Genomic DNA, 27893 nt, shown 5'->3' with positions numbered 1-27893 from the left:
GAGTTGCAGACATGTGAAGCTGTGATGTTCATTGACCAGGCAGGAGGCCACATACATGAAGGACACCCTACTACACTTTCCATAGACCCTTGTGTTCATACCTTTGCATACTGGTCTGGGCATATTTCTAAGACCACATAATTTGAAAACTTCTATTCATTAAGTTATTTGACAGGTCTTTAAGTGTGTAATACATGCTAAACCTTAGTCTAGTTGTTGGAAATATACGTGAGATACACACACGCACACACACACACACACACACACACACACACACACACACACACACACACCTATCCCTATTACCTTGGAATGTAAGTTCTAATACAGTGTATACAGATGAGAGGCAAAATAAGTTTTGTAAGCAGTGATAAAGGAAGAGGCATAAAATAATTGGTTCCACATTGTTACAGAAAGCTTTCAAGAGTTCAGACTTTGAAGGCTAATCACATTAGAGCAAAAGTCAGATGGGAGATTGTTGGTGGGTTAAGAAAATGACAACCAAACGGTTGGAGTCCAGCCTTTGTATATATGTGTGCTTTCCTTTCCAACCAGTAGCAACCAGTCTTGTGTCCCCTGCCTGCACTCCATACTGTGTGAGCCACAGTGTGGAGAGGCATTGGGGTAAAGGAAATGTTGCAGGTTAAAGAAATAACTGTGAAACTCACAAAAGTAATTTATAAAAGTTGTCCTGTAGAACAGGAGAGTTGAAGACCTTTATTTCTTTTCTCCCTCACAAATTCTCCTGACCCATTGACTTGTTAGTGAAAATGTTTTTCTGACATTGGTCCAAGATAGAACAAGCATGACCAAGTAGGTGACAGTCTTTGTTCAGGTGAGCATTCTCTGACTGTCCCTTGTACTTCTGCGATTCCTTTTCAGGTTTTGTAAATTCAGAAGCCTAACCTTCTGTTGTTTTTTTTTCCCAAAAATTTTATTTCATGCAGATTATGTTACTCACAGACCCTGAGATTGAGAGCAGTTTATTGATCAGCTCAGATGAAGGGGCAACCTACCAGAAATACCGGCTGAACTTCTACATCCAGAGCCTACTTTTCCACCCAAAGCAAGAAGACTGGATTCTGGCATACAGCCAAGACCAAAAGGTGAGCCTGTTTACCTTGTTTTGGACAATGGCGCCCAGTCCTCTAGGGAACAGAGGACTGCTCAGTCATCTCCATATCCCTTCAGTGATCATTTCTGTTCAGTTTGGTGTAATGAACTCTGTGTCGGTGAGATTTGGGGTAGCAAAGGTGATCTGAGATTGCTTCCATTATATAGACATCTGAAACAGTGTACAGTATAAAAGCTAGGTACCAAGTAAGACTTGGGGAAACAGTTCTGAACCTAGTATGCTGTATCAATCAACTTTCAAATATGCAATATACTTATAAAGAGACAAGTTTTTCTTTGGGGGGGGGCCCTCATAATCTTAGAGGTCTCAGCTGATGATTGAGTAGCCCATGTCTTGGTGTCTTATGGTATAGACATTGACACGATATAATCACTCATCTTTCAGAAAGCAAAGGCAAGAGAGAAGATTGGCCAAGCCCTCATAATATACTTCAGAGACTTGTTCCAATTGACCTTCTCTCAGACCCCAGAGCTTGAGGACCCACAGGCCCTGTTAGAGTGCTATTTTGAATACTAACTTCTAATGTGCAGACCTTTGGGTGGCATTCAGCATCTATAGCTGATGCATAAGGCTATCAGGAGCTACTGGTTGCCATAGATCCTTAGATCGTTTATGAACATGAGTAGATGATCACTTTCTTAATAAAAAAATGAATTTTACTCAGCCATGTGCTGGTAATTCACATCTGTAATAATAACTACTCAGGAGGCTAAGATCTAAGGATCGTGGTTTTCCAAGCAAGCCTGGGCAGAAGAGTTCGTGAGGCTCCTATCCCCAGTAAATTTCTCAGAAAAGGCTGAAAGTGGCGCTGTGGCTCAAGTGGTAGAGCGCTAGCCTTGAGCAAAAGAAGCTCAGGGACAGCATCCAGGCCCTGAGTTCAAACCCAAGGATCATCACAAAACAACTACAACAACAAAATACAACCCACAATACCCCCCCCCCAAAAAAAAACAACTTAGATCTTCAAAGGAAAGAACAGGAAGAGTTGGTTAAAATCCTGAGAGAAATGGCCAGAGGACAATCAGAGTGTTCATAGTTATTTCAGGACTATTTTCATGTAGTGACAAAATTGAAGAAGTCCACTTCTTAAGAAAGCATAAACCAAGATGCCAGTGGTTTATGCCTATAATCCTGTCTCTTAAGGAAACTGATATCTGAGGATTGAAGTTGAAAGCCAACTCAAGACGACAAATCTACAAGACATTTTCCACCAACTAGGAAGAAGCCAGAACTGGAGGAAAGTCTCAAGTGATAAAATGAGATCCACGAGTAAAAATTCTGAGAGCACAAGGCCCTGAGTTCAAAGCCCCAATACATTCTCCCACACACATGCTTCAGATGAGCCTGTGGTGGTAATACACATGTATAATCCAATCTCAACACTTAGCAACAAGGACTAGAAGTAGGAGTGCAATTTGAGATCAATTTGACCTATATAGTGAGTTCAAGGCCAGCTTGGTCTTATTAGAAGGACCTTGCCTCAAAACCCAAAAATCTCAATGAAAAAGCATTATCCTATTACTTGTATCCAGATTGTATCATATATGATCTATATTACATATGAATTATAAGAAACCTTGCCTCTGTGTGTGTGTGTGTGTGTGTGTGTGTGTGTGTGTGTGTGTGTGTTTGTGTGTGTGTGTACCAGTACTACTGAGGTTTGACTTTGGTACCTGGATGCTGTCTCTCAGCTTTTCTGCTCAAGGCTTATACTTGACCAGCTTTTTGGTTGTTAATTGGAGATCAGAATCTCATAGATTTTCTTGCCTGGGCTGACATTGAACTTGGTTTGCTGATCTCAGTCTTGTGAATAACTAAGGTTACAGGTGTGAGCTATGGATGCCAGACTTACAACCCTTGTCTTTAAGGAATGTATTTTCTCAAGTCGAGTGTAAGTCTAGCAATGGCAAATAATTAAATTACATTAAAAAGAAGAATATATACAGAGGTAAATATAAGAGAAACTCTAGGCCTGAACACTAAAGGAAAAGCTGGTGAAACAGGAGAAATCCACTATTCCGTAAAGTCATTGTGAACATAGAAGCATCATGTCTTATAAGTTACCTATATTTAAAGATTCAAGGCACTTACTGAGTTAGAGGGTATTCTGAGGTTTTGTTTGTCTGGGGCTGGCATCAATTTATGGGGTTCTCCCTGAAGGCAGGGGGATGGGAACAGTGTAAGCAATTTCCCAAGGACTCTACTGACATGAACATTTCGGAGGAAGCAAATTAACATCTTAAAATTGGAGTTTTATTCATGCTGCCCCTGCTGCCAAATGAAATGCACATTAAGCCTAAAAATAGAAAAGATTTACATTTAGTAGAGTTTTTCTTTTTCCTCTTGAGCAGCCTGCCTACCCTTTTTAGTAGAATGTACAATTTTGTTCCTGGATTCAAGCCACCGTGCCTTGTGGTCCAGGATGGTGTAGTCAACAGGGGCGAAGACTGTACTTGGTCCTTTAATCTGCTGGGTTATTGTATTCTTTTCGACAGTTGGTTAATTTTTTCCCTTGATGCCAGTGGCACAGTGAAGGGCCAGATTTACCTGGCAAAATGAAAACTATGCACCTTTGTGGGTATATTGGAGGAGAAGCTGAGAAATGTAACACTTTGTGTCCCAACACGTCATGCAGTATTTCCTTTCATCTGTGTGACAGCATAATTAGGATGCCCAAATGCAGGTGCATGTGTAATGGGGTGAAAAGTATTAGACTTCACATCTGTTTTAGCTATAGTGTTTTAATAAAACAACTCTAACAAGGAACTTTCAACTCATATGAAGTTAGTTAATCTGTATAGTTTACTGCAGTCTGAGAGAGTCCCAAAGAGGGGTATCCTTATTGATATCTTTATTGATAGATATATCATCAAAGTGCCTGGATGAATGATAGGAAATTGGCAGTTCAAAGTTGTATGGATAGAGATCCAGTGATCTATTAACTGTGGAGGAAATAGGAAATGTTTCCCTCATACTTTAACAAATATGCCAGATTTTTTTGGAAAAGAAGTAAATACTCTTCAAAGGAATATCAACTAATTATACAGGGCAGGTAAACAACAGTCATGAGATGAAAGTTTTTTTCCTGTTCATTTAAAACAAATTCTATGTTAATTATAATACATATTTGCAACCTAATTGCAATGTTTGGCCTAATTGTTAAGCAAAGATATTTTTTGTTTTTCTATTTAAGTCTTTGGCAAGTTTGGTTAGGAGATGATATATGTATTTGTAGCACGGACTTACAAGAGTTAAAATGTATTGACCTAAGAATGAATGATGTTAATATGAGGCAAAAAGCAAGCCATTCAGTTATCATATTCAAAAATCTGAACTGAAATCTTTTGTAGTAGACTCAGTGAATCCTATAATCCTGTCATTGTACCCCTGAGAGAAGTCTCATCTACCTTTGTTTTGTATAATACTAAGGATCTCAATAGGTGAGCTCATAATAAATACATTTCTCAAAGAGGAAAAGCTAGTTACTATCACACCTAGTATATGTTGTCAGAATAGAATGCATCTTTCTATGAAATTTGATAAAGTTTTCATTTTTATGGGAAACACATAGGCAGAGGCCAATTTGGCCATCTTTTTCCAGAAAGAATAAAGTAGAAAGCATTCTGGGACTTGTAGTGAGGTGTAATAGGGGGTCTCAAGAGCTCAAGATTATGTAATGATGAAGGGCGCCTTTATCTGGAGAGGAGTGGGATGCGGCCATTGTATGAATTATGGTATTGGCTGGAGTAAATTTGGGAGGGGGCTGGCCACTAAGAAATGGAAATCAGACCCTACCATAACCTATATTCCATGGGGCTTTTAGGATTTAAGTTTTCAGCTGTAGGCACCAAGGAGGGCCATGTGTTGGTAGTGGCGGCCCGTCATTCCATTAGCATGAGAAATGGGGGTATTTGTTCTTCCATACAAGTATTGCTTATTGGTTTTTCTGTGACAGTTGTTAATGCCAGAACTCCCAGCTGAGATCACAGCCTCGAGCGAGCATTTAATCTTCTGGGTGAAGTGTCACATCAAATTTGGCAAATAGAATCCTCAGGAAAGCATTATTTCTTAGAAAACACCTTGAAGAGGTGGCAACTCCTTGGTAACTTACCAAAGAACAGTGTTCCTCCTCTCTTTGCTTATTGACTGTTTTTTTTAATTGTCCTTTAAAACAATAGCTATATCCCCTCTCCTCATTTCCTGGACTTTGCTTTTTCTCTACTTCAGTGAATGAGACTTTTAAGGCCTCTACGGATAGAACTTGGATCTCAAGCCTGAAGACTGTAGGCCCAAAGGGACTACAGTGCTCAGCTCTGACAATTTCCACTCGAATGCATAAACACCCAGTGGGGGCTTTTTGATGTGACTCTTATGAGGATTTTGTCAAACAGACTGTCCTTTCTGGACCAACATATTTTACTGGCTACAGATTTCATGGGAGGCCAGATTTTCATTAAAAAGAAAACAGCATTAATTTTCAATCAAGGAGTAATTTGTACAGACAAATGTCTTCACACTTGACAAACATCAAGATGTTTTGATGTTTTAGACTTTTTTAATGCTATAAAAATCTAGGTGATTATACCAGTCATATTTCTCCGAAGAAACTGAACCAATAAGAGGAAGAAAGAGGTAGAGAAAGAGATGGAGAGAGAGAGAGAGAGAGAGAGAGAGAGAGAGAGAGAGAGAGAGAGAGAGAGAGAGAGAGAGAGAATGAGCAAGGACTTAGAGAGACTCAGAATCCTAAGATCTGCCATCTGCAAGCTAGAAAATGAAGAAAGACTGTAGTATAATTCTGTCCAAGTCTAAATCCCTGAGAATTAGGGATGAGAGAAAGTGTTAGAGCCAATGTCTGCTTCAAAGTAAAAGGCTTGAAAATCAGGAGTGTTGATATCTGAAGGCAGGAGGAGATAGATGTCTCAGCCCAGAAAGTTCAAAAAGACAAGAACTGCCAGGTGTAATAGGAAATTCTGGACTTTGAGTACACAGTGAGATGAGAGAGAAAGGGAAAGACCACAGAGACAGCGAGAGCAAGAGAGAGAGAAGCAAATAAATTCACACTTTTGGTACCTCAAATGATTACATAATACCTACTCCATTGTCTGTATTGGAGAAGGAAGATAGATCTTGTTGATCTTCTGATTCAAATGTGGATGTGTTCTGGAAATACCTTTACAAAGATATCCAAAGATAACCTTTAACAGGTATCCAGACATCCCTCCTTCTAATCATATCAACACATAAAATTAGCATGGTTTCCCAGAGGTAAATACCCTTTTGAATGAGTATATGCCTCTTCCTCCACCCTAAGAATGACTGAAGGGTATGGGTTTATAGGTTCTTCTTTCTACTGAGGTTGATACAGAAGTTATCTGAATACTTTGAAAACCCTGTCATAGGACTTAACCTAGTGTAGAAAAAGGAGCAAGATTCCTTAGGGTCCTTGAAATACATTGTCTTTGAGAATATAGCTTTGGAAGGTCCTGGATTTCCAAAGCAGTACACCTTGGAGACATTAAAGATGGATCATGGCAACTGGGGAGAGGGATAATTAGGGCTAATATCCACGTAAAGCCTGGTTCCTTAGACTTCTTGCAACAGTAAATAATTACAGATAGTACAAAGAATTCTGTAGCCTTTATTATAGAACTAGGAGACATTTACTATCTTTTATTTATTTATTTTTATTTCTGAAACTTAATCACTATGAAAACAAAAGCTCTTTTTTTTGGTGCTAGTATTAGGGCTTGTGCTTAGAGCCCTGGTTATTGTCCCTTAGCTTTTTTTGTTCAAGGCTCACACTCTACCACTTAAACCACAGCTCTATTTCTGGATTTTTAGTGATTAAGTGGAGATAAGAGTCTCATGGACTTTACTGCCAAAGCTGGCTTTGAAACACAATCCTCAGATCTTTGCCTCCTTGAATAGCTAGGATTACAGGCATAAGCTAGCAGTGTCTAGCAAAAGTTCTGTTCTTTTTGGCATTGTTGTTTGTTTCTTTGTATTTAGAAACGGAGCAAAGATAGTTTTCTCCAACTTTTCCCTCTACACAAATCCATGCAAGGGAGAGGCTGAGCAGCAGACTGAGCCTGCCACAATACAACTTGATTTTAATTTGGCAATAAACTAATGTACAAAACTGTGCTATAAAACGTTGCCTCCAACAGCACCTCTCAGTCTGTCTTAAACACTTCACTAAACATGATGTGTTGGGAAACATTTAAAATGAGAGAAAACAAAGAGCAGATGTGTCTGGGAAGAAAAAAAATATGGAGAAAGTGTAAGAATATGTATATACCTCAGCTCTGTGGAACATGGTATCACTGAGCTCCTGGCATTTCTTTTAGGGTTTATGTTGGAGGAGCGATTTGCGGAAGGGAGAATGCGATGCTGTGAAGTCAACACAGAAGGGCCACACTGCCAGAACCAAGGCTACGCCATGGGAGTGGATGGGAGGCCCCAGCCTTCCTCATAGCCTGGCAGGGCCTGAGCTTCCTTGTGTAGTTCTGCTGCCGCTGACTTTCACTAGAGGGCTTGTCCTTTAGCAGTAGGCAGTGTACTGGGTTGCTCTCTGCTTGCCCATGTCCTGGACTAGGAAGGACATCAGATCCAGACCTGCTCAAATGGTCAAGAGGTCGGAGGACACGTAAAACTCCTAATAGAACAGAGCAGGCTAGGAATGAGCTGTGGAGACCTGGGAAGCATGCGCTCATGTTAGAGCCAGGGCAGGATTGTGTGGTGGATTTGATAAAATTACTCCTGTTTTCATTCTCAATGTTCCCATCTCTTATTTTTCTTTTTGAGTTAATATTTTACAACTAACTCAAAAATTTACCAAGGAGTACTGGAGAAGTTAAAGAAACCTCTTCAACCTGTCTGGGTCCCCAGTTCACTTTTTCCTTTTAGTCTTTCTCAGTTTCTCTCTCTTCTCTGTCTCTTCCCCCCCCGTCTTTCTCTCTCTCTCTCTCTCCACTTTACTTCAGAAGATGTTAAATTGTTTAAGGTTAAAACAATCATATACAGATGACTAATGAGAGCAGTGGAGGGGCGCCAAAGTCTTTAGGACAGCTTGGTTGATGCACTAATCAACCAAGGGAACACCTTCAAGGAGGAAGTCTTTATTTTGGCGCTAGAATTTTCAGGCCATGGTTGCTTGGCTTCATGGACTCAGACAGAACATTCTGGCAATAGCTGTGGGAAACAGAGGAGCTTCCTCATCTTGTGGCGGTCAGGAAGCTGAGAGCTTCTTTTTATAACCTTTAGAGGTACATTCCTAGTGATGTACTTCTTCCAAGTATGTTCCAACTCCTAAAGATTCCAGAAACTTCCAAAGCAGCACCACCATCTGGGCTCCAACCCCTTCATCCATGGACCTGTGGGGAGAATTTTAGATTTACTACTAAAAGTGGACCATCCTCTATTGTGTACTAAAATTTTCACCCCCCCCTCCAAAATATTGTGAAGATGTTTCTTTTAATAGCCAAAGTACAAGCACATTAAAAAAAAAGACCAGCAAAAAAATATATACATACATACACACACACACACACAGTTTTACTATCTATCATATTTACTGTCTTCTCTCTCTTTCTGCAAATCTACAGATTTTATGTAAACAATTTTATATCTATACTTCCTTTAAAAATGAGTTTCCTTTTATTGCTTTTGATCATTCCATGCTATATTCAACGGTCCCTCAGGCAGAGGCACGGCTTATTACATCTGCTTTGAGTGCTGGAGTTCCCTGAGAATAACTTCCTGATCTATCAGCATTTTCAAATTCTCCATCCTAGTGGTTTCTCACCATAGACGGGAGAGAGCACCATAGGAGAAGTGTCAACTCTTCATCAGCCTCTGCCACTGTCTGTGTGAGTGTGGTTCACTTGATTGTTGTAGTGTCTCACTGCATAATGAAAGAATTAGCAGGCCTTGACTGGTGGGACTGGTGGATGATGCATGTTAAACAGGACCCAGATCCTGGCCGACAGCAAGCGTGTGTTCTACGAGGGCCTTGAGACAGCAGATTACAGAACCAGGGAAGATGTAAGCTTGCCTCAGGCAGAGACTGCCTTAGTTGAGTCTCCAATTTGGGAAGTATGGACATTGTGATCAATACGGAATGATTTATATTTTACGTATTTGTTTTATAGTCTGAAGCCAGGACTTGAAATCAATATATGATACTTTCTTTTGCTCATTGGCTAGTGCTCTGTCCACTCAAGCCATGCCTATAACATTCTGAATACTTTTTTAGTGAGTCACTGAAAACTACTGTAGAAGTAGAATCAATCAACAAGGGAGAGCTGGTATAGAGCACTTAGAATATAGTGATTATAGTGACGTCAAACTATTAAATCATATTTACCTTCATAGTAATTTTATTTATTTTTCCATAGATAGAGGAGCCCCTTTAATGTCCAGGGAGTGAGATGGGGATTAAAAAAACGTGGATTTTTGAAATTCAACCCCTGGAGACACTCAAACGATTCTGCATATGCACAAATCAGAGAGGACACTGCTATCTACCTACCTAAGGCCATCACATTTGCTCAAGGCATTGGGTTTAGTAAAAAGGCCCTCCTCAGTTATACAAAGTATACCATGCTGGTTTGGCAAGATTTCCATGTGTTTGAAATTTCCCAATGTCAGAGCTGATTTCTAATCTCATGAATATGTAAATAACTTAAGTATCCAAGTACAAAGCTGGCAATTAGAGTGGAATCCAGGGAGCTTGCTAAATGTCAACCCCAATCCTTGTTTATAAAACAAATTCTCAAGCGCAAATGCCATCAGATGCAAACAAGAAAGGCCTGTTTTTCCACTTAGATGCCACATGTAAGCCGCTTGTAGCATTATTTTTCTCTTGCTACCTGAAACAGTTTCATCCACTTTCCGGTAATTTTTGGATAGAAATGAGCTGCAAGAATAAGGGAAGATGAGTATTGTACAAGAGATTGAAATGAAGGTTGGAACAAGCATAATTGCGTCACTTCATGGCTATTACAGAGTTTAAAACAGAAGTATATGTTTGCATGTGTAAGTGTTTTTTTTTTTATTTAGTTGTTCATCAGTTCTGTGTCACCAATACTTGTCTTTAAGAACCCTGAGGAGCAAGATTTTTATCCTAATACTTTTCTCTCTACCTTCAGATCAAAATGCATAGAAAGTATTCCCAGATAAAAATGACCCATGGACACATAACAGTCTTTCCTTCCCAGCCAATTTCCTCTGCCCCGTACCCCAGTCCTCAGAGTGCAAAACACATCTTTGAGGAATGTGACAGATGTCAGTGACAGCTGAGGAATGGCCAGTGACAGACTTGATAAATCTAGCCACCGGAGAGATGGATGGAGCCAGCAATGTGTCATCATTCCTTCTCACTCTTCATCAGCAAAGTCTGAGTGTTCAGCCTCAGTAAAGTTCTTGTCTTTTGACCTTGCTGATATTTGGATTCAACCTATATTAGCTCCCCACAGCTTTTGATAGGATTGTATTTACCCAGTCTGGAGCCAGGCTCTATCAGCTGCTTCAGTTCCTATTTTATTTTTCTTCATGCATCCCATCCATACTGAGTCTCTTGCTGTTGATCAGAGAAAAACAAAACCACTACTCTGAACTTTGCTGCTGTGTTTATTTGCTCACACTGACTCACTCCTCTGGAGCATTTCTCTTTCTGTGTCTTTAGATGTTTGATTTTTCCTCCAAGGTCCACTTTGAAAGTTTTTTGTTTTTTTTTGTTTTGTTTTGTTTTGCAAGTTTACCCCCTATCTCTCCCTCTCTTTCCCTCTCCCTCTCTCTTCCTCCCCCTCTCTTTCTCCTTCCCTTCTCCTCTTCCTGTTCAGATTGCATCCTGAATTGAGTCCTGAGCACTATCCCTTAGTTTTTTTGCTCAAGGCTAGTACTCTACCAGTTGAGCCACAGCTCCACTTTTGGTTTGTTATTGGTTAATTGGAGGGAAGAGTCTCACTGACCCAAGCCTTTTTGAGCAGCTACAATTTCAAGCCTGAGCCACCAGTGCCCAGCTAATTATTTTTTCTCCTAACAGGCCATCATAATGCTGTAAATAAGTGTTCTCATCCCTGTATATTGTCTGTTGATATCTCTTAGAATCAGTTTTTTATCTTTAGGAAATCTCTCCTGGAATGTAGTTGGTGTTGATTGTCTAAGACATCATTATGGTTCCCTCACTGTTTATTTCCTGTTACAGTTGTGTGTGTGTGTGTGTGTGTGTGTGTGTGTGCGTGTGTGTGTGTGTGTGTGTGTGTGTGTGTGTGTGTGTGTGTGTGTGTGTGTGTGTGTTGGTCATGGGGGTTGGGCACTCTTTTGCTCAAGGCTAGCATTCTACCACTTTGAGCCACAGCACCACTTCTGGTTTTCTGATAGTTAATTGGAGATAAGAGTCTCAGGGACTTTTTTGACCTGGCTGGCTTTGAACCAAGATCCTCAAATCTCAGCATCTTGAGTTGCTAGGATTACAGATGTGAATCACCAGAGCTGGGCTTGCTATAGATTTTTTGAGGTTTCCTTAGCATGGATTCAGGCCCTTTATCATGCTCTGGATCCAGAGCAGGAGGACATACTTCTGAAGACTTGCTGAACTTTTTCTCTTTCTTCCTGTTGAGCCTGTTGGAAAAGCGAACTTGCTAGGTGCAAAGCCTCAGGTCTGGCATTAGGAATTTATCTGAAGTCCTGAAGGTGTCATCTCTTTCTTTCTAAAAAGAATGCAGAGACAGCACTGGGAGCCGGAGAGCCATGAGGGGATGAGGGCTGTGTACCTTGGCGATCCCCAGGGCAGTATTAGAATGAAACACATAAATAGGACTGGCAGGGTTTTTCTGTCAGCCTTTTCCAGAAGTGCAATTTGCAGGCACCCTGCCTCCAAGACGTTAAGGGCAGAAAAGGAAAGAAGAGTAAGCAGGCAACCTTGAAAAGAACCAACAGCAGGAAAGAGTTCTCCAAAGGAAGCCTCTTAAGCAGTTGTGTGGAAGAGATCCAGGAAACGGCCCCCCACGGGGGGAAGTCACCCTGCGCAGCTTTGTGGCAAACAGATTCCATCACCACACACTTAAAACATAGCATCACGACTCAGTCTTAGGTCTGTTGCCCTTGCAATCAATTTCTCTGGAATTGGTGTCCTTTTACCCATTTCCTGGTGGCAAGAGAAAATTCATAATATGTATCTTACGATCTCAAAAGAGACCCTGATCTAATTTAGGAATACTGAAAAGGCTTACCAGGGATAATGATAAGTGCCATTTTTTTTTTCAACAAACTAAGGAAGTCAAATTTCCCTTCTTCTAGGAGAAAGACACCACTCTTTAATATTGATTTACCACCATGTACATTTGGCAAAAAGGAGGAAAAGAGCAATAGGGAACTCCTCCCCCTAGACTCCTTTTCTCCCACCCCATCTTTATTAGCTGCTATGTCAACACACCCAATGTAATTGTTCTCCTGATATTAATCCTCTTTATTCCACTAGCTGGTGTCCATCATTGAACTTACAGTTTGGCCTCTTTCCTCAGGAGGGTGCCATGGATGTATGAAGGTTAGTCCTCACTTCACCAGCAAATCTAACCCTTGGAATGGTGGAATTTAAATCCTTTATAATTAAGTGTAGTTTTATCTGCACTCTTTTTATAGTAGATAAAGGCAAATGATGAGAAAACAAGCCAATGAGTGAGGTTTTTTGTTTTTTGTTTTTTGTTTTTTTTTAACACTCTGGAGAGAAGTATGGCAGAAGAGAAGTGTTGACAGCTTCAGACCAACGTAATGACAGTGTGGAGGGTAAGGCCTGGCGGATGCTAATAGATCTTGAGTAGAGACAAATGTTGGGTTTGTGCTCATTAAGCTATATTTACTAAAGCAGAGAAGTGGTTTCAGATCAAGCAGAATGATTTTAGACAAGAAGGATTTCGCCTTACATTCTTAGTTAACCAGACCTCCCCCGCCACAGCACACTTTGTGCATCTTATATTCTTTTCCTCTATTTTGTTACCAGTGTTGAAGGAACAGAAACAAAGGTGCTCTAAGAATGGCCTTGCTGGGTGCATGACAAAGAGTTAGTAGATGAATGTGGCTCTCCTAGAACTTGCTCAAGTGTTTGTTCACTTCCCCAAGCTTTCTCTCTCTTCCTCCCTAGGCTTGGCACTGCTGGAGAAAGCTGCTGCCATTTTCTCTGATGTGACAGATAGTAATGATAGTTCTCAGTTCTATGTTCTGACCGTCAAGAGAAACCTTGGAGTTGGAGACAGACAGGGAGGGAAATAAATCTTATTTAGGTGCTGCCAACACTATGAATTTTATTAAGGGACATTGACTCATTCTACAGGAAAAGCCTTCCACTGGTAGCTGAAATGGAATCAGTGGGTAAAGTGCTCTGATACCTTTCTCTTCTTTGTGCAGGGGTACACTGCTGTTGGACTCTGTAGGTTTAATTAACACATTAACTTGAAGAGCGGAGAGTTGTTGTTTTCTCCCTTTCTTGGTGAAACACCAGGCCGGACAATTAACTTCTTAGGGAGAAAATGTTTGAAGTAGTAGGTGGGGGTACACAGAGCAGCTTTGTCTCTGAGTAAATATGCAGGACCGTTTTGTGCAAATGCTTGAGTGTTTCACATGATATTTATATATTTTCTTTCTTTTAAGATGCTGGACTCTCACTATCTATCCATGGAAGTAAAAATGTATTCCTGTGGTAAATTACCATTGTTCATCCACAGAGAAATCTGAGCGCCTTCCTATGTAGATTCATGAGCAGGAGATTGGATTGTGCAGATCAATACTTTTTTTCCCATGATTATCTTGTATGTTCTAGGCACCTATAGCTACAGAAGGGTGAGTTCATGACATCTAAAAGAATTGCAGTCACATTAAAGAGACAGGGCATATTTTCAGATATTGTAGAGTCGTTTTATATAGGAAGGCATCTCTGCTATGTGTTATTAGAAGACTCAAAAGACTAGTAAAAAAAGTGAAATATGAACGTGTGCTCAAGAGTTAGATAGACCATATATCTCTGGAGAGGAGTCAGTGGAAATCTCAGTGGGTAGTGGGAGGGTTATAGAGAAGGTAGCCTTTGATGTAGTTCTGAAAGGCGGGCATGGAGGTAGGCAAGTCCTGAAGCAACCTTCAATAAAGGTTGGCAGTATCATTGGAAGCACAGTACAGGAATGAGCTAGGTGAGTGTAGAAGCTGGGAAAGTCAGTCCACCAAAGATGTCTTTCCAAAGATGGAATTGAAAAGGATGTCACTGGGCTGAACACAGGAGACTTGGCTTGTTGAGTTGGGTTGCATATCCACTGCTTGACAGATCTTTAGATGCTCACAAATAACGAAGCAGACTTTTGAAGCTATCAAGTAATATTAACAGATACCTGCCTGATCCACAGGGTGGAATCCAAGCCTAATGCAGAAATCTTAAAAGTCATAGGGGAAAAGATAAAACATAGATTCTTCCATCCAGGAATTCTTTTCTGAGACAATTCTCTGCGGGAAAGGAAATGAAAATCCCTTGTTATACCAGTCACAACATGATTCACAGTAAGTGTGTGATTCTTACCAGAGCAACATGGATCCACCTTTCATGCACAGAATTATTATTATTTTGAACCACCTTGATCCTGTTTCTATGCACTAAGCTTTACATATAAATGTAGATGTCTATATATTTACATACAGACGCAGTCACATTCCAATAGTGTGAATTATTTTTTGTTTACTCTAAGCTTATCAAAGTAAGTATATCTCTGGGCTTAATAACTAAGTAGACCAAGCTGGGCACTGGTGGCTCATGCTTATAATCTGATTTATTCAGGATGCTGAGAACTGAAGGACTGTGATTCAAAGTCAGCTCAGCCACCAAAGTCTAAGAGAATCCCTCTTGAATTAATCAGTAACATGCCAGGTCTGAGGAATAGCTCAAATGTTAAGGCTGATGTGGGCATGAAAGTTGAGTGAGAGTGCAGGGTGCCAAAGTCAAGCTCTAGTGCATAAATACATGCACACATACACATACATGCATGCACAAGCACACACATACATGCACATACTCATACACAGTAGACCAAGTGCAGAGAGAGAGAGAGAGAGAGAGAGAGCAATAAATGACACCTGTTGTTAGCACAAGTCTTTGTGACTCTGTGTGAGATGCTAAGGATGTGCAAGATATGAGAATCACAGTTGTACAGGCAGCTTGGGTTCTGAGTAACAAAAGAGCAAGTTGTCCCATCCTAGGCCTCTTCTCTCTAGGAAGAGAGCTTTCTCCCTTCCCTCCTCAGCCTTCTTAAAACACAGCAAACAGGAATGTAGCTAGAAGCTCTTTTTCTTTTAGGCATGATGCGTGTGTCAGTCAGCATTCTATGATAAAATGCCAGAGATAATGAATGTATACACAGAAAAAGGTGGTTTCACTCACATTTCTGGAGGTTCCATGATATGTTATTGTTCGTTGTTGCTTCCACCTGTGGTAAGGAAATGCACCATCGTGAGGATATGGCAGAGCAAAACTGCTCCTCACCTTACGGCCCAGAAGAAAGCGCCCAGGGTTCCATGATCCCCTTTGAACATGCCTCCAGTCACCTACCAATCGCCTGTAAATGCCACAGCGTCAAATCTCCCACCACACGCCACTAACACTGTGAGCCTTTAACACAGGGATTTGAAAGTCATTCAAGGGGTGGATTTTGGCGATGGGCAAAGGAAATGTTATGAAAAAAGATACTTTGGAACTGAAAGCCACCCATTCTCCTTGGCTCGATGCTGGAATTTGGTATAGTTGGAAGTGACAGAGCTACTGTTTTAGGAGCGAGATATTCCATGCATTTGGGGATTCACAATGTTTTGATCGGAAGCATAGTAGTTCCACTGGAGGGTCAGCAGGTACTCCCAACGGGCTGTATGTGACTTCTTCATCAACGTCCTCGGTGAGTCACTTGGTTTAGTCATTTGACATTTCACTGTGTGCTGTGTCTGGGGAGAGAGGAGTAGGCAGCCTCGTGGTTGTACTCAGTGCAGGGTGACTCACCATCCATGAAATGTAGGAGCTGACAGATAGGATGGTAGACTATTGAGGGGCAGGTAGGCCACAGACCAGACATAAGGCAGAAAGGAGATGTTCTAGAGGTTTCAAGTCAGTGACCAAACACATATAGGAACCAGAGATGGTAGGGAAACAGGATTTTGGGGGCTGCAATTGGGAAATACTTTGGGGTCAGAAGGTTCTGGAGTGATATGAAGATAATCAGAACAATAGTTGAGTGCTGATAGCTCATGATCCTAATTACTTAGGATAGTCAGGATAATTACTCAGGAGCTGAGACCAGAAGATACTGGTTCCATGCTAGCCCAGGCAGAAAAGTTCACAACTCCCTTTCTAGTGAATCAGCAAAGTGTGGGGCTGGAAATGTGACTCAAGTGGTAGAGTAACAGCTCTGAGTTCACAAGCCAAGCCCAGGAAGATCAAGCCTCAAGTACCAGCAAACAAGCAAGGAAACAACAAGCAAGGAAAAACAAAAAAACAAGAAAAGAAAGGCGAAAGAGTAAGACAGAAGGAAGAGAAGGGAAAAAGAGAGGAAGAAGAGGGGAAGAGGAATTAAGAGAGAGGAAAAAGGAAGGAAAAGAGAAACGGAAGGCTTGCATCAGGGAGAAGTGAAGAATAGGTCATATGAGGAGAAGATATTTGGGGATGGAGCGCATGGAGGGTCAATCCACATCTCGCGGGCAGCCGTTCTGGTATCTTTGTAAGGTTCTAAAGCAGGATAGCAAAAGGATTTGAAATCTCACCAGCTGTGCAACCATCTGTAAAATAACCATAATACTTCATCCACACATGCATTGTGCATGTGGGTAAATTAATAAAGCATGCCAAAATCTTGGATTATGGGAAGAGGTTCCTTCCCTAAATCTCCTTCGTTTGCTCTTCCAAAGACTGACATCGGCTCCTCCTTGTTTACTGAGTCAATTTTCTTCTTTCTGACTCGATATTCAGAGCCATGTTTAAGTGGCCCTTAGCATATTCATCATCCCAGTGCATTTCAATCGCTCAGGTTTATTCATATCTTGTCCCCCATGTCATCACTTTGACACACACTGCTCCCTTTGTGAATAGTGCCATTTTCGTTGGCATGAACTCTGTCATTTGTTAGGTCCCAGTTGGTTTTCCACAGCCTCTGTGAAGCATCCCTAATCAACTGCACTGCCTTTCTTTATCATGGGCTGCCTCATGCGTTTCTCATTGTTCCCGTCTGGTTCAGTTTGTACTGCTGTGTCCTCTTAGAACATAGTCTAGATTTTAAAAACTCCGGCCTTTCTCTATTTGCTCAAGCTAAGTCCAATGAAGGAGATGACTGTCCTCAAGCAGAATAATGTATGAACTCCAGTTTAACCCACTACCTACCCCACATGTAATTTTGAAAAAAAGATAGCCCTTCTCAGTCTCCATTTTCTCAATTGTAAAAGGGAGATGTTAACATCTGCTTTGAAGACCACGCAGGAGTAGAGATAACTTAAATGACACGCTCACCCGGCAAATGACAATGCCCTATGAATGGGCACTGATGTAAAGAATGGATGTTGATGAATTCCACAGATGATTAAGGCCAGGTTCTAATTAACTTCTTTTCATTACAGTTATACAGTTCTGCTGAATTTGGGAGAAGGTGGCTGCTTATCCAGGAAGGAGTGGTACCAAACAGATTTTACTGGTAAGTTCCACTTGATCTTCTGGCACATAAAGACATCACTTAGTGGTTGGGTGCTGGTGACTCATGCCTGTAATCCTAGCTACTCACGAAGCTGAGATCTGAGAATCATGGTTCAAAGCCAGCCCAGGCAGGAAAGTCCGTGAGACTCTTATTTCCAGTTACCCATCAGAAAACTGGAGGTGGCCCTGTGGCTCAAGTGGTAGAAGATTCACCTTGAGCTGAAGAGCCCAGGGACAGTGCCTAAGCCCAGAGTTCAAGCCCCATGACCTACCAAAGAAAAAAACTAAAAAGACATCACTTAGTAAATGAGCATTAATATCTACACTTCCCAAACAGCAAGAGTTAACAACAGGAACAGTAAATGCTTTGAGTGACTATTCATAGTTGTATCACAAATATCTTCATAACTCAAATGGATAGCTGATATTAGTGAACTACAGTGATTTTATGGCTTTGTTATGGTTTGGTGAACTTGTGAGGCAAATATTTTTGAAGAAACTAATAGTAGTTTTTATTACTAAAAGCACTTTGTGCATTGTATTGAATACTCCACAAAGGTTTATAGTATAACTCAGCAGATCCTCTTCAGTCTAAAAGTAAATTGGTCTTCCATTTGTTTCAGGTCTTCTAGGTCTTTGCCATGTCACGTGGTTTGCAACCAGTAGTCTTTCAGAAATAGAATGTGAATCACCAAATAGATATGATCTTGTTAGGGACTGCTGTAACAAAATGCCAGAGGCTGGCACTTAACAACCAGTTCTTACTTGCATGGTGTTACAATCTCAGGAGCTCAAGATCAATATGTCAGCAGACTTGATTCATGGTGAGACCCCTTTTTTTTCTGGCACCCTTATGCTGGACATAAGGAGAATTCTGATCTCTTATTCTCATAATGACACTAATTACATTATGATGCCGTCATTTCCATGGACCTCGTCCAGTGGTAATTGCCCTCCAAATGCTCCACCAGTCTCCAAACACCATTATGTTAGAGGTTTGACCCAAATAATTTCACCAACAAATTTGGGGGGAGATTAAAACATTCACTTCATAACTGTATAACATGCATATTTTCATTTGCATAAATGTTAAGGTTTTCTTTTTACCTGTGTCTATGGCATTTTAAAGAATAGGTCATTACTATGCACATATATAACCATGTTCATAATAGTTACCTATTACTTGACTTTTACGAAAAATAAAGTGGAGATGAATATTAATGCCTCACAAAAAATCAACAGTATGTGTTAATGGAATGTGTTTATGGAAAAAATGAAAATATATGGAAGGAGGGAAGAGGCAAGAGAGAAACAGGGCAGTTAGTATTTTTAGTTTTGTTAACCACTCTTCAATTAACACAGAAGTGGCTGCAATTGAATATGAGTGAAATAACAGAAGTTAATTTTTGTATTAACTATTAATACCGTTGGAGTTTGCATCTTAACCTTTGCCAACATGTTCATTTTCTGCATCCTGATTTTATGTATTCTGCACAGAGGAAAAGGCATCTGGCTTTAACTGCTATAAATAGTACCATAAAAGAGAGGTCAGAAAAGAATCTATATATCCTTAAATTACATAGTTTATAATCAACAGGACTTTGGCATTTAGGAGCCAATAAGCTCCATTCTACCAAGACAGTAATGTCTCCCCAGCTCCTTTAGTATCCAGAAATCATTTACTCCTGAAGTCACATTGTCCGTCACCAGCCTTTAGACCTAGACGCAGAAGAGATGATCAAGATTCATGACAGCTCCCTACTCCACTCCAGTCCTCTCACTTCTCCATGAACTGCTAAGATGCATGCATTAAAAAAAAATACTTTTCATTTCCTAACACTGCCCTCGAATCCCTGTGGGAGTGAGTTGAAAGAACTGCATTAGAGCAATCATTTTTAAAAAGTCATGAAACTTCCTGAAAAAGTTGAAGACAAGCCATTTGCAAATAAGTTGGCTTAGAGACAACACACAGAAGGTCTTCTTAGATGGAATAACACCATTTCTTCCCCTGTCATAATAAGACAATTTTAACGGAAATAAGTGCTGTGGCGTACAAGCGTATTCACTGTCCTTGGACATTGCTCTTGCTAGGAATTACTTGAGCTTTGATTTCAAAGTTCAGCTGTACCCTTCCTAGGTCCAGGAATCCAACTGTCTCTTCCTGGTCAGCGTTTCTTCCCTTTTGATTCACGTAGTCCCTCATTCATGAGGCACTTTCATCTCTATGTTTTTCTAAAAATAATAAAATCAGGCAATCCTTATTCCCTCCCACTTCCTTTCCTCCCTCCCTCTCTCCCTCCCTCCCTTCCTTCCTTCTCTATTATAGTGCTATAAGTGCATAGAAAGACCTCAGTTTTTTAACTGAATTAACAAAATAAATAAACACGTTTTCTCCCTTGTTTATCCTGGAAACAACATCAATGTTTTGCCAAAGAGAAAATGATGAGCCATTGATCTTTCCTCAAGTAAGCCTTTCACATGATCATAAGTATTTGTCAACATCAGCAATTCAGAGGAAGAGACAGAAGTTGGTTTTTTTTTTCTGTCAATAGAAATAAAGAAAAGTGTTGCCTAAAAAGATGGGCAAGAATTGAGATAAGAATATTTCTCATGTGCATGGTACATGTCCAACATTTTCTAGCTGGTGGATGATCTTGCTTAAGCGCGCCATTATTACAAAGCATTCCCTGTGTTAATTTCTGTCTTTCCTTATTTATTCCTTGAAGAAGGGTCTTCTAGTTGAGAAATTGATGCGGAAAGTCCTCATAACCAAATGTCATAAAATTATCATCTTTATGAAATCACCTGCTATCAGTGAACATGAATTCAAATTAATCTTTATGTAAAGTAAGAGGAATAAGCCTTTTCCTTTGGGAATAGAAAGACACATATTTCCCAGTGAAGCAATAATAAGCACTTCAAAGTTCACACTTTAGCCATTTAAACCTCACAACAATCTTCTGAAGGAAGCTATTCATTACCATAATTAACAGATGGGAAATCTGTGGCACAGAAAGGTTAAGTAAATTGGCCGCAGTCGTACAGCTGGAATATGCCAAAGCTAGGATTTAAAAGCAGGTTATTTCCAAAGCCCATGATCCCCTAAGTCAATGGCCACTATTACTGCTGTCTCTTGGCTTTCCGCTCTGAGAGGGAGCCATGAGCCCTGGAAATTTGGCTCAGGAAGATAGATGAGTGGCAAAATTCAAAGGTCTATTGGTCACTATGCCTGCCTGAGTATTTCTCTAACCAGGCTTAGCAAGTGACCACCATGTGTTCTTTTTTTTGTTTGTTTTTTGGTCAGTTATGGGGCCTTAACTCTGGGCCTGGGCACTGTCTTTCAGCGCTTTACTCAAGCCTAGTACTTTACCAATTGAGCCACAGTGCCACTTCCAGCTTTTTCTGCTTATGTGGTGCTGAGGAATTGAACCCTTGGCCTCATGCATGCCAGGCAAGCGCTCTACCACTGAGCCACCTTCCCACCATGTGTTCTTTAAACATGACAATTTTTCCAGAGAAAGCCTAAGACCTTACAAACTGCTCAGTGCCATAGCTATGGATGAAACTGTGTATGTGTCTACATTTTCTGATACTAAGCTACTTCCTGAGTGCTACAGAAAAGTTGTCGATCACAGCAATGTTTATTTTGAAGCTTACTCTTGGAACCCAGTTGTTTTAAAGTCCATAGAACCCACGAGGCTGTTTAAGATTTTCCAGCAAGTTTAATTAAAAGAAACACTCTTTAATCATGCTGGTTTGGAGCCTAGTTATTCCCATAGCTAGGGTCCAAATGTATTTCTCTATCCCTAAAATGAACCTTTCAATGGTTATGGGTTATAACAGAATACTGCTCATAGAAAAAAAAAGATGAATTCATTGCTTTCTAGGATCACCTAGCACACTTTACAATTGTATTTATTTTGTGTGGCAATAGTCCTATAACCCTAGAAGCAATAAATGCATATGTAAAATAATTATAGTGTATACCATCTTATTCATACCTTATTTTAGTGACTACTACCCTGAGGCCCTAAATACAAACTTTCTTCCAAGGTGTCCAGATTGCTTCCAGAATGGAATTAGGGCATCATATAAAATATATTTTAGCCTAATGTTAGTCTTAATCGATTAGATATCCTTTGTGTTTAAATTATAGCAATAGTGGTTGGGTTCTTTCCAATGTGAAAAATTCATTATACAGAAAGGCAAGCCAGACCAGAGAGTTGGGGCCTCAGGAATACTGAGGTCTGAGTTCTATCCCATTCACTAGGTAAGGGATAATGGGGAAACTAAGTTATTTCTGCCTGCTTTAATAATTAAATAGGGTACATGGAGATTAGCAGTAATAACATTGCTAATAGTGGACTCTATATTTCTATTATATTTATATTTAGTCTGCTTTCTGTGCCTTTATTAGCTTCATTTTGAGGTTGATTTTCCCCATTTTGTGTCAGAGATGGACTTTACCTGCTTTAAGCTTAGTATCTAACACCTCTATCATTCAGCTTGATTCCTTCTCTGTGAATCTGGGTGTCAGGCTTAAATCAAGGACACAGAAGATAATATTTTTCTTTTTTCTTTTCTTTTCTTTTATTTTCTTTTTGTCGGTCATGGGGCTTGAAATCTGGGCCTGGGTGCTGTCCCTCAGCTCTTCTGCTCAAGGCAAGCTCTCTACTACTTGAGCCACAGTGCCACTTCCAGTTTGCTGAGTGGTTTATTGGAGATAAGAGTCTCAGGGATTTTCCTTCTTGGACTGGCTTTGAACTGGGATCCTCAGATCTTAGCCTCCTGAGTAGCTAGGATTACAGGCGTGAGCCACCAGCACCTGACTTAATAATATATTTCTTATGGAGGATAGACATCTTTGGAACTGAAACAGAGGGTGGAAATTGAGATACAATCCAACTATACGATTTGAAGTTGAATGAGATGTGTTTTAATTCTTAGGCACACAAAAGTAACTTAATATCCTACCCTAACCCTTACTTAGTAAATGTCAAATATAGAACTTAGCTCTCATTGTTCTTTTTTGTTGTTGTTTTTGTTTTTGTTGGTTGTGGGGCCTGAACTCTGGGCCTGGTGCTGTCCCTCAGCTCTTCAGCTCAAAACTAGCACTCTACCGCTTGAGCCACAGTACCATTTCTAGCTTTTTCTGCTTATGTGGTGCTGAGGACTCAAACCCAGGGCCTCATGCATGCAAGGCAAGCACTCTACCACTGAGCCACCTTCCCTGCTCATTCTCAGTGTACTTAATCCCTTTCATCCATTCTATCCTGTCTCCTACTATAATGGAAATATCACATAGGACCACCATCACTATCAGTAAAACATAAAAAGACACCTAATCTCTTAGGGAAAATATTGTGCTAAAATGCTTTTTATATGATGCCTTGTATCACTTACTGCAGCAGTCTCAGCTCCTTGGAAAATGATTGTTAAAACTTCTGTAATTGAAGAAGGGAGGATGGGCTCTCATTAGGAAAAATGTACAATGGGAGAGCTGAGTAATATCCAGATCAAGTCCACTTAGAGATTCCTATTGTTAAATTACTATGATGGTCTAGGCTCACAATTAATCACAGCCTTTATCATTCTCACTATAGTTAGGTAATAATTATTATCTCCATTCTAATGAAATAGAAAAGTGATGTAGTCTAACTATCATCACATAAAAAATATGTAACCACTGACTTTTTCCCCCATCTTAGGGCTTGAATTCAGGGCCTGGCTACTGTCCCTGAGCCTCTTTGTACTCAAGACAAGCAATCCATCACTTGATCCACAGTGACACTTCTGACTTTTTTGAGTATTTTATTGGAGATAAGAGTCTCACAGGGACTTTTCTGCACCAAGTAACTTTGAACCATGATCCTCAGATCTCAGCCACTGAGCAGCTGAAATTATAGGCATGTGCTCCCAGCACCTGGTTACCACCAGGTTTTTAAACTTAGTCTGTCTGACTTTGTGAGTTTTGTTGGCAATAGTAAATATTGATCCAGAGTTCAAGACTAATTTTATACTTTTATACCAAAATGAACATAACAGAAATAAGCTTTTTTAAATACTAATAATGTCTACTTTAGTTCAGTAGTTGAGTAGTTAAAAGCCCATGCGGAGTAGATAATAATGTTCGACACAAAATGTACTCATTACTTTACTTATGTAACTGTAAACCCTCTGTGTAGCATCTTTACAAATTTAAAAAGCCCATGTACTGTGTATAACACTGAAGACAAAGATGTAAAATTTGCAAATACCTTAAATAAGTAAAGCTTTAGTTAGTACTTTGACTTCAGCTCTTTGGCTTCAATTCTCTATTAGAGATTTAAGAATGTTGTAGTCTGGAATCTGAGTTAAGTTGAAGACAATTCAGTGGACAGTAGTTCTCAGTATGCATATCGAGCAACCTATTAAGTATGAAAATGACAAGGAAACCTTAGCACCATCTCACCTAATTAAAAATAGGTTCAGACTTGTTTATTATATTGGTCTGATATGCATGCTGCTGGCTAAAATGGGGACAGTTAAATAGTGATTAGGTACTTTCTGTGACAGATTCATCTGCCAGAAATCAAGAGTTAGCTCAATAATGAACCTTTGTTATTTTGGAGGCAGAGTTTGTCTCACTGATATGTCGAGAAGAGGGAGGCCTTTGTGAGGGGGAAACATATGTCAGCAGTATCAGATAGCAAAGAGATCAGGAAATGCTTACCAGTCCATACCCGATGTGCTCGGACAGGTGGACACATTTTCTTTCCCCCTAGTTCGATGGCAAATCAGTGCGAATGAATTCCAAGTCCATATTTTTGACAACAAATTACATATGTTGAGCACTTGCTGTGTGCCAAACTTGCATCATGCAAGCATTATTTAAATCAATCCCAAAAATAAGGCTGGAGAATAGTTTCTGGATTGAGTCTCTAGCATGAGGTATGATAGAATAAGGTAACTTAAAACAATAATTCACTTGTGAATGTGAGGCTTGAGAAGATTTAAGTTTAGCTCTACCCCATTAAATCTAGAGGCCTGCTAAAGGCAGCACATCCTATTCTGTCCCCACCACTCCGCTCCATTCTCCTCTGTGCTCGCTTCATCCTCAGCCACTCTTCCAAGTCGCCTGTGGCAGGATACATCTTCCAAAAGAGAGAAAATGCCTTCTCACTTCTTCAGGCAAAATTAGTGTAATTGAATCATATGGGCCTGATTAGGTAACATGCCGAGAGAGACACCAGAGGGTAGATTCAGTGTTAGCAAACCATATTGACATAAAGTAAAGAACAGTTACACCCCAGACATGGCCAAAATATTTTCACCAAAGAAAGGGAAGTTGTTAGATAGGTGTCAATGAGAGGGATTCTTTATCCATGGATATTTTAATCCTTCTTTCATATGAGACACAAATAAAATGGTAAATAAAAGAATCTCATAGAGATTAAATAAGTCTGCCTAACACCCTAGGATGGTAGACAATAGTTATTGCATTTAAACCCTAGGAGTGTCTGACTTATGCCAGTGTCTTACTATGTCTTGTGCTATCATTCCCTATGTGGGAATCATTGTTCTCCAAAATGCTATGGATCCAGGAAGCTTGAAGAGAGCTTGTTCCTTTCTAAAATTAATTAATTGATGTTACTGAGTAGTTATGCAAAGTGATTACAATCCTGTCAGTCAGGTTATGCTTCTGTCCCGTAAGTTGGGTTATGCCACAGGCCTTATAAGCTTTGAGTAACGCATCTGTCTTTGGGCCAGAAACTAAAGGAACAGTGTGTCTGATTCTGACTCCACTCACTGCCATTCATCCTTGAGTACTTATGAACATTGATGCTGTACCAGTTTCGGGGTCCCTTCCTTTTTATTTTTGTTATTTTATAGTTTGCCTTACAGGTACTATGCCACCTTCCTCTTCCTCACTCAGATACCCTAGCCATCCAACAGAGCACTATGAAACTCAGTATCCACCACAAGAGAACATATAAGATATGGTATGTGAAGGCCTCAATTTCTTTCTCTTTTCTTTGGTAGATTGAATGGAATCAATAACAAGAGACTGTGCCTCTGAATTTTTCTTCTCCCAGGTCCTATAAACTGGAAATTCAGTACATTTTTGAAAACCTGTAGATGCTATTAAAAAGAAAGAAAGAGAGAGAGACAGAAGGAAAGGAAGGAAGGAAGGCAGGCAGGAAGGCAGGAAGGCAGGAAGGAAGGAAGGAAGGAAGGCAGGAAAGAAAGCAGGAAGGCAGGAAGGCAGGAAGGAAGAAAGAAGGAAGGAAGGAAGGAAGGAAGGAAGGAAGGAAGGAAGGAAGGAAGGAAGGAAAGAAGGAAAGATAGAAAAAAGAAAGTATGAGAGTAAAATTCAAGCTTATATGTTGGTAATACATATTGGGAAGACACTGCTCATTTTATTTTTCAAAGAGAATCTGTCAATCCTTTACTATCAAGTGGGTCATCCATTCTCTGAAATTGACTTAAAAATAAACCCTATCATTCCCTTCCAATTATATGCTGAGTTTGGAATTAGCATTGTCCTTTGAAAACAGTCTTCCTTTTTGTCTATTCCCCATCACCTAAACTTAGCACTTCAGAGTCCTGCTCTTCTCTTAAACCTTTGGAATTCCCAGTCCTGTCAGTTCCACTTTTGTGCAAGGATTCTTGCCACTTTCTCTGCCGTTCTCCTTAGCATTTGCTCTGGTTCATCATCCCTCACCCACACCTCTCCACTCACCCCCCTCACCTCCTTGTTTCATCCCACTACCCAAGGGCTCAGGTGCTTCTCTAATCAAGTGTTTGCCTCATTCCAAGTTGCTGCCAATGTGAAACTAGAAAGAGGCCCCAATTGGGCTCTTGCCAACCTAGGTTTTCATCTAACCTTTCTGACCTATTGCTCACATAAGTCCTATGCTAAACTCCTAAAGGCCAGGTAAGTAATTCTACATACTAATTAATCTGTGGACCTGGATATAATACTTATATCAGCATTTTCCCCATTAGGAGTAGGACTGTGTTCTTTCAGATCAATACCTCCATATTATATGTCTTTGGGGATCTATTGAGGGAAGTCATAATATTGTATATATTTGTCTGTGTGAAAGAGAACTAGTTTTATAACACAGTTATTGGGGCTTCAGTTTCAGAAACATAGTGAAACAATTCAAAAACTCACAACTAGACAAGTTTCAGAAATATTAAAGAGAAAGCCACTATAATTGAGTGTCAATGCTGAAAGAATTTGCAGAAAAATTTTTAGTTTAAATATCTAATAACAATACTTGCTCAGTTGTAATAAGCAAAGAAGATAGAATACAATAGCCTAAAGTGTTGAAAAAAGAGACAAAATAAGAACTCTGAGGAGAATAAGTTCATGGTTTGTAAAATAATAATAATGAAAGCAAAGTGTAGATATAACACATGAATATGAAAAGTATCTTGAAGGATAAATAGCAGAAGCACTCTGGAGCATGGATGCTTTACTTAAAATATTTTCTGCCATGATTTCACAACACTTTAAGGAAATGTTTTCAAAATGGCTGGTACTGAGAGCGGTAAAATGGGACAAGAAGGAATTGGCAGAATGAAGGTTTTGCTGAGATCAGTGATGGGGTCACTGAAATGCAAAGGAGGAACTGAGAGTCAGTCCTCTCTGAGTTGCTATCATGTATCCCTGGATCAAAAAAAGTAGAAAAGATCCACCTCTTTCTGACACATATGTTCCTTTCATCAATCGTATTGATTTTTCTACCATGCTGGGTGGAAATCCTGTAAGAAGCGTCATGCTGTTCCAACTCTGGAGGCCAAAGCGCCAAGACTGGGTGACAGCTTGCAGGAAGTGCATCAACTAAGGCTGGGGGCTGTCTCCTGGCTCACAGGTTTATGAACTGAGCCTGGGAAAGCATATTTTCAAGGTTTCTCTTCTAAGAAGTGCACTACCCTTTCCTCTTTCCTGCTCCTTCTCTGGCATCCCTTTGTTCAGACTCTAGCGAGGGTTCCTGCTGAGTGCTTTGTGCTTACTGATGTTCTCTGTAGAGGAAGCCCTGTCTATCAACGATCACCAGGCTATCC

The 27893-nt window shown here is 40.2% G+C and overlaps 1 protein-coding gene across 5 annotated transcripts in view; it reads left to right on the top strand.

The window, feature by feature from the left end:
- Nucleotides 1-27893, top strand: part of Sorcs1 (sortilin related VPS10 domain containing receptor 1) — a 477489-nt gene that overhangs the window by 305076 nt on the left and 144520 nt on the right. For all 5 annotated transcript variants that reach the window (XM_069987934.1, XM_069987933.1, XM_069987931.1 and 2 more), the window contains exons 4-5: nt 948-1106; nt 17765-17838. In XM_069987934.1, coding sequence (XP_069844035.1) covers nt 948-1106; nt 17765-17838 — 233 coding nt within the window. The remainder of the gene's footprint in view (nt 1-947; nt 1107-17764; nt 17839-27893) is intronic.

The sequence above is a fragment of the Dipodomys merriami genome, unplaced genomic scaffold (genome assembly GCF_024711535.1).
Source record: "Dipodomys merriami isolate MVZ:Mamm:240054 unplaced genomic scaffold, mDipMer1.0.p SCAF_35, whole genome shotgun sequence".
NCBI classification, from domain to species: Eukaryota; Metazoa; Chordata; class Mammalia; order Rodentia; family Heteromyidae; genus Dipodomys; species Dipodomys merriami.
The sequence above is the reverse complement of the archived record's forward strand: the minus strand, read 5'-3'. Positions and strand labels throughout refer to the sequence as shown.